This window comes from Hypomesus transpacificus, unplaced genomic scaffold (genome assembly GCF_021917145.1).
Source record: "Hypomesus transpacificus isolate Combined female unplaced genomic scaffold, fHypTra1 scaffold_300, whole genome shotgun sequence".
NCBI classification, from domain to species: Eukaryota; Metazoa; Chordata; class Actinopteri; order Osmeriformes; family Osmeridae; genus Hypomesus; species Hypomesus transpacificus.
Window position 1 is genome coordinate 75,908 of NW_025813827.1, and position 6,127 is coordinate 82,034.

At 42.1% G+C, this 6,127-nt stretch overlaps 2 protein-coding genes across 3 annotated transcripts; one reads left to right on the forward strand and one right to left on the reverse strand.

The window, feature by feature from the left end:
* Nucleotides 1–58: 58 nt before the first annotated feature.
* On the reverse strand, nt 59–3,693 carry pld6 (phospholipase D family, member 6). Of its 2 annotated transcripts, XM_047015518.1 has the most exons (5): nt 3,611–3,678; nt 2,820–2,931; nt 2,248–2,432; nt 1,848–2,077; nt 59–1,008 (listed from the first exon to the last, which is right to left on the reverse strand). In XM_047015518.1, the coding sequence occupies exons 2-5, from the start codon at nt 2,820–2,822 to the stop codon at nt 749–751; spliced, it is 678 nt and encodes a 225-aa protein (XP_046871474.1). In that variant the 5' UTR covers nt 2,823–2,931; nt 3,611–3,678; the 3' UTR covers nt 59–748. The 2 variants fall into 2 exon arrangements, with proteins under 2 accessions (XP_046871474.1, XP_046871476.1); XM_047015520.1 differs by lacking the exon at nt 2,820–2,931 and having other exon boundaries at nt 3,611–3,693.
* Nucleotides 3,154–4,968, forward strand: LOC124463738 (transcription elongation factor 1 homolog). The gene is made up of 4 exons (XM_047015522.1): nt 3,154–3,246; nt 3,636–3,778; nt 3,876–3,946; nt 4,043–4,968. The coding sequence occupies exons 2-4, from the start codon at nt 3,663–3,665 to the stop codon at nt 4,105–4,107; spliced, it is 252 nt and encodes an 83-aa protein (XP_046871478.1). The 5' UTR covers nt 3,154–3,246; nt 3,636–3,662; the 3' UTR covers nt 4,108–4,968.
* Nucleotides 4,969–6,127: the final 1,159 nt, after the last annotated feature.

Below are 6,127 nucleotides of genomic sequence, written 5' to 3' on the forward strand. Positions count from 1 at the left end.
CTTCTAATTTCATTAATTTAATTCCCAAAATGTTTCAAACTTAGACATAACATCTTTCCTAAATCAATTTCCTTTTCAAAATGGAGCACAATAAAAGTAACAAATCTGAGAAACATTTTTTTTTACATTCTTGCTTAAATACCACTTCTGATAGTCCATTTAGTAAGTACCCCCTTTCCATATTCTCCGAAACGAGATAGACTTAGTAAAAAAAGAACAAGGCAACCTTTCCCAATACTGAGCAATAAGGGCTGGCAGGCCAGCTGTGTAAATCATGTACTAGCATGGGGTTGTATTGCCCTTGGGCATCGAATTGCAGAAGGCCTGCCAAATTGCAGCTGAGTGGATGAAAGTGGGGAGTTTATTGGAGAATTGCGTGGCGTAAACCACTACAAATCATCGAAATCCCTGCTTACACATATTGCAGTCGTCTAAGGTTAGCATTTTTTGAAAGATTGACTGATTTCAAATTAATTTCAGTCAAACACAATTCTGGTTTTGGTAAGACTTAGTTCTTAGCGCCACAATAAAACAAGAACTAACACAATCTAAAACGTTTTCATATGATAAACAACCTGGCAAATAAAATTTACAAAGTATCCTTCGTCAACATCAATACCCCATTGGAAACATTTGAACAAAATCCATGACTAAATTACTAGAGAACCAGAGGACAAAAACAACAATCAATGTCCTACTGTATGACTAGCCTGAATATGAAAGCTACAGATGAGTCAGCCATTTAAACCTAGACAAACAAGCTAGACGGTTTCTCTGAGATGGAGGCCGGGTGGCGGTGGGCCGGATCGTTGGTGTCCCACAGCCTCTCAAACTCTCTGAGATAGGGTCGGACCAGGTCAGGTTCTTCTGTCACCAGAACGTTCTCCTTGTTGCTCTGGATGGCGGTGAGGGTCCAGTTGAGGGAACCCGTGATCAGACGCAGTCCATTCACCACCGCAAACTTGTGGTGCATGTGCACAGAACCAGAGTCACAACGCACACAGATGCCTGAAAGGAAGTTTGAGAGACAGAGGAACGTGTTTATGATTGTGACTGTTTTCTCGTTTACCAATGTGGTAGAGCTAGTGTGGATTTATTAAAATAGTTCATTGAAAGTGGCAAGAATTTGAGAGACTGTTACTGATGAGAGAGAGGGAGAGAGGGATGGGGAAAGAGAGAGAGGGAGGGAAAGAGAGAGAGAGGGAAAGAGAAAGACAGAGAGAACCCTCTGGAGTATGCCAGTCGAAAGTTCTAACGGTGGCAGAGCGTTTCTCTGACTCATCCGCGGGGTCCGCTGGTGAGCCGAGCGGCTCTAACCATCCGCCTATTCTCTGACTCATCCTCAGAGCGTGTGGAATTCCAGGCAGTTCTAATCAACTACCTATCTATCACCAGGGCCACAGGTGAGGCTAAGTGAGTCCCTGTGTTTGCTACTGACAGGATAAACAGATCTGGAGGATGAGTAAGACGAGTGTCATCGTTTTCCTGTATTAGGAGCAGGGATGCCATGTCACCCCCTGGGCAGTGGTTGGAAACAGATCTGTTTAACAGAATTTTGAAGAAACAATCATGTTTGTGGTGAGATCATGTTGATGTAAAAGAAGAAAAAAATTAAATAACATATATATATTATAAAAAAATTATATTTATCTGTAAAAACGAGTCCAGAGATTCTTTCAGTGAGTCTTTCAGAAACGAGTACTTTCCAACCGGGCATAGTGTTACCACAACAGAAGCCCTGTAGGTTCCAACTTAGTAATATGATTAAATCCTTTCACTTAAAATGGCATTTCCCAGGGTTCATCGCTTCTGTAATAGAGAGACATCTACATGGCATGTCCCTGTACCTGCTCTGCGGAGGACACCTATCTGGGAGCCAGTGATGAGTGTGTAATCCTTGTCGGTGAGGACGCGGATGGCCAGGCCTCTGCTGTGCAGGGTTAGTACCGCACGACTGAGCTCCTGGTTAGAGAAGGCAAACACACACAAGTCCAGGGTTGTGGTGGCAGACAGGATGTGGCGGAGGAGGCGAGAGAGGGAGGTCTCCATGCCGTGGGCAAGCGGACAGGTGCAGGGGCTGGGGGGAAAGAGTTGAGACAAAACGAGAGAAGCATAGGAGAGAGATTGTAAGATATAGCGGGACGTAAGAAAGGCATGACATCAGAAGTTCTGTGAAATCTGTGTCATTCTCACAGAAATAAATAGCCATCAATTCAGGCAAATTTGGATTTGTGGTACAATTCTTACAACAAGGAGGGTGTGAAGAGATGCTCCACGCAGGCCATTTCTGATGGAAAGAAGATCACCTCTTTCAGGGGCCCCTGGGAGCCACGACTGTGCCTGAGCCAACGGAGGCACCAGCCTATCCACTCCACACTCAGCACGAAGACCATAGCCCCAAGTCCCACCATCTTGACCGCCCGTACCACTGACTGCAGAGGTGGAAGAGACCAGAGTGAGTTATTGTAATAATTTGGTAGTGGGTAGTTTGAGGTTCGTTTGACATGATTTCTTTTTAAGAAAATTGTTATTTTCTTTATTTTATTTTTACTATGAAAAGGGTTGAATAAGCTCCAGAGCTATATTGGTAGTGAACTGCTAATAGGTTGCTGTCTGGACTAGCCTTGTAGCTGTTAATTAGCTACTACTAGCTTGTTTATGTAAACTAATGTGGACTTTTCGGAGGGTCGCCAACTTCGAAAGAGCAGCAACCAGTTTGTCATCAACTTCGCTCACTGATTTTATGGCAACTTTGTCGAGCAACATTTACAATCACATACTTATTAGTAAAAGTAGCTTGCCAGCTAATGAATGCCTACCATTCTTTCCAAATGTTCTTGCAGGCTGCGCACGGTGCATGTAAACAATCAACTCATGCTTATTCATCATCATCGGCCATTCATCCCAGACAGGAGGTAGTCGCACGTGCGTCTACATAAGTCGAAGTATAACATTTGTATTCAGTATGTTTCTTTTTTATATGGGAATACACTAGTGTTTGATAATAAACATCACTTTTGTTCATAGCATGCCTATGGACATATTCAAAAACAAGTCATAAATCGTCTGTCTGGAGACCACCGCGTGGACAAGCGCTCTGTGGGCGGTATTTGAGAACTGTCAATCACAATGACAGAGCTTTTTAAACCAATTGAACGCAGGGATCCGTCAACTTCCGGATCTTGTTGCAAAGTGAGTGAGACTTCCTCCTTTACTAAAGCCGAAACGTGTATCTTCTACTGAAAGGTAAACAAATATCAATGATATAGGCACTCTAAAATGTTTGTATGCAGTTGATCGTGGTTTGTAATCTATCCATTAACATAATGTTTTTTTAGCGTCATTCTGTTGACTTGATAATACTTCTTCGAAAAAGTAACCTGTGGACACCCGACTGGCTGGATTGACTTAAACTACGTTAGCCTGTGTAGCTAACGTTAGCTAGTTTAGCACGTTTTTAGCCAACTTGCTAGCTAGCGAGTGAACACCTACCATTCTATCAACAATGTTCTTGCAGGCTGCACTGATAACTCCAGCCATTTTACACTGTAACGATACAGTATCCTAGTTCGCATTATGTTGTTTATTGTTCAGGTTATGTCATGCATACTTTTTCGTTTGCTGTATCCTGTAAGTCCCAGAATTCGCTTCACGTGACTGAAATGGGTCGTCGCAAGTCCAAGAGAAAGCCCCCTCCCAAGAAGAAGTTGACAGGAGATCTGGACTCCCAGTTCACGTGCCCATTCTGCAATCACGAAAAGTCATGTGATGTAAAAATGTATGTAGCAACAGTACAAAAACATTTATTGAAAAGTACTTTATGGAATCGACATTTGATTGGAGTTTACACTTAAATTGTATTCTTACCATTGCAGGGAACGAAGCAGAAACACAGGGATAATATCATGCACAGTTTGCTTGGAGGAATTCCAGACACCAATCACTTGTATCCTTTGCATAACAGTGGTTTCATAAACAAAAACAGTCCCATTCCATCATGTTCTGCTGTGTGAATTGGGTGCCCTTAACTTTTTCTCCAAAGATCTGTCAGAGCCTGTGGACGTCTACAGTGATTGGATAGACGCTTGTGAAGCAGCCAACCAGTAGCCTTCATCAGGGCTGAAGTCCAATCAGAAAGGGAAGCGACCGAGTGGATATGCCATGGTCCGACTCCACTCATCGGTGTGTCTTCAGCCCTAGCTCTGGACTCTCACCCCCATAATCCTTCACTCTAGAGGCAGAGGCTGGTGTAGGACTACCTGTACTCCGTAGTCCTAATCAGACCGCTACGTCTACCTTAGCGTACGTTTAATTTATTCCAAACTGCTGCTGGGAATGCTAGTCCTGTGGTAGTTGACTCAATGCAAACACGCTGTTCACTTGTGTTAGAGTGTCAGAGTTTTAGGTCATTCCAAGGGTTTGTGGGCTATGGCATCTGCATAGGCCTATGTTTGGCTGCTAAAATGAACTGGAGCCAGGTCCTAACAGTATACGCCTATAGGCTTCCATCCTTTATATCTTCACAATATACGCCTATAGGCTTCCATCCTTTATATCTTCATCAGCGTAGTCTTTGTCAAATGACTTCTAAAGTGTGCTCAGGACAGTGGGTCTTAGGGGTCAAGGACAAAGGGTTGATAAACATTTTATATACTTGATTTATTGACTGTTTGGGGTTAACATGAAATTTCCACAAACTAAGCATGGGGGTATTTTCATGCTGTTTACCATCAGTATTGAAATATTTCACTCATGCATATTCAAGTTTATCAATATATTTTTGGTGAATAAATGATCTTGAATTTACCAGTATAATATTTTGAATTAAAAGAGCAGTTGTTATATTGGATATAACAAAAAGCCATTAGATTCTTCTAGTAATAATAGCAAATAATTTGGAATTGGTTGCCCTTTGTAAATTTGTTTTTCTTCCAAATGACAAATAAAGTGATGTATTTAGTTAACCTACAATGAGTATGTCTGTGTTTAGAATGTCATTATTGTACACTATATCAATTTAGTTGGAAGCTTATGAACAGTTAAGCTGTGCCCAGACAACGTAACAAACACTAACACAGTCACATACATAAAAGGTCCAAGGTTGCTGAACGCAACTTTAGTCATCTAATTGTCTAACTTTCCAAATATGACTGAGTGGTAAAATTACTTGGAAGGCCATGGTTACATTGATTGTTGACAATTTAGCATGTTTATTTATGCATCGTGTGACATTACAACAATACAAAGAGACACTGGTGGGATTTTAGAAATACCTGAGGAGACATGGCACCTTGTGTTACATTTAAAATTGTACGGCTACATTAATTTGCATTTGAATCACGTAACATAGAATCGGTTCTGAAGTAACAATGTATACAGGTTTTTCGAAGGCTTCAAAACCATGCCAGTGGACCTAAAAAACAAGTTACAGTGCCCCCATGTGGCTGGACATGAAATGTATCAAGTTATTGAGTTACCCAAAAGTGATGGTGATTGCATTGGTAAAGGATATGAATGGAGTAAACCTGCAAAGATAAAAAGATGTATAAATATAGATTTACTTTAATTAGGGATATACCGTTTCACAGGTTTTTGGCATGGGAATGAGCTATGGATAGGCTAGTTACGACACAGGTACACATACACATTAGCACCATAAATGAAGTCTGGATTGTCTTAGGAGAAGTGATGGATAAAGGGCTGATGGAACAAAACTGGTTTTACACAGCACTTCTTAAAGGGAGAAATTATACATGGTGTCTATATCAAAACCGGTGGACGAAATGCAACAATGAAACCGAATCACATTCAAAGTTGGCATGAACCTCGAATACACTTCAACAGGTGCAGCCATAAGAACAGGTTTGGGTTATATTGGATCATTCCGGAACCTGCTTCCACTCTCCTGCTCCGTTCTCTCGGCCGACGGGAGTTATCCTTCCAATCCAAAACCCACTGCTGCAGCCGAGGTAAGCGGCACACAGAGCTAATAGATTCGATATGGAGTGGCACAGCTTGCTTCTCTGCGAGTGCGTGTCCGTGCATGTGTGTTACTGCGCAGAGTGCCTGGGCCTCAGCTGGAGGTATTGATGATGCCTTGGGAGAAGCAGGCGGGGGGGCGATTATA

Excerpts from the sequence above, each read along its gene's own strand:
- pld6 (XM_047015518.1), bottom strand. Across the intron at positions 2,078-2,247 it reads CTCTTCACACCCTCCTTGTT|CCCCTGCACCTGTCCGCTTG; the intron begins GTAAGAATTGTA and ends CTTTCCCCCCAG. Across the intron at positions 1,009-1,847 it reads AGGTGTCCTCCGCAGAGCAG|GCATCTGTGTGCGTTGTGAC; the intron begins GTACAGGGACAT and ends ACTTCCTTTCAG.
- LOC124463738 (XM_047015522.1), top strand. The coding sequence starts at position 3,663 with ATGGGTCGTCGCAAGTCCAAGAGAAAGCCCCCTCCCAAGAAGAAGTTG. Across the intron at positions 3,779-3,875 it reads AAGTCATGTGATGTAAAAAT|GGAACGAAGCAGAAACACAG; the intron begins GTATGTAGCAAC and ends TTACCATTGCAG. Across the intron at positions 3,947-4,042 it reads ATTCCAGACACCAATCACTT|ATCTGTCAGAGCCTGTGGAC; the intron begins GTATCCTTTGCA and ends TTTTCTCCAAAG.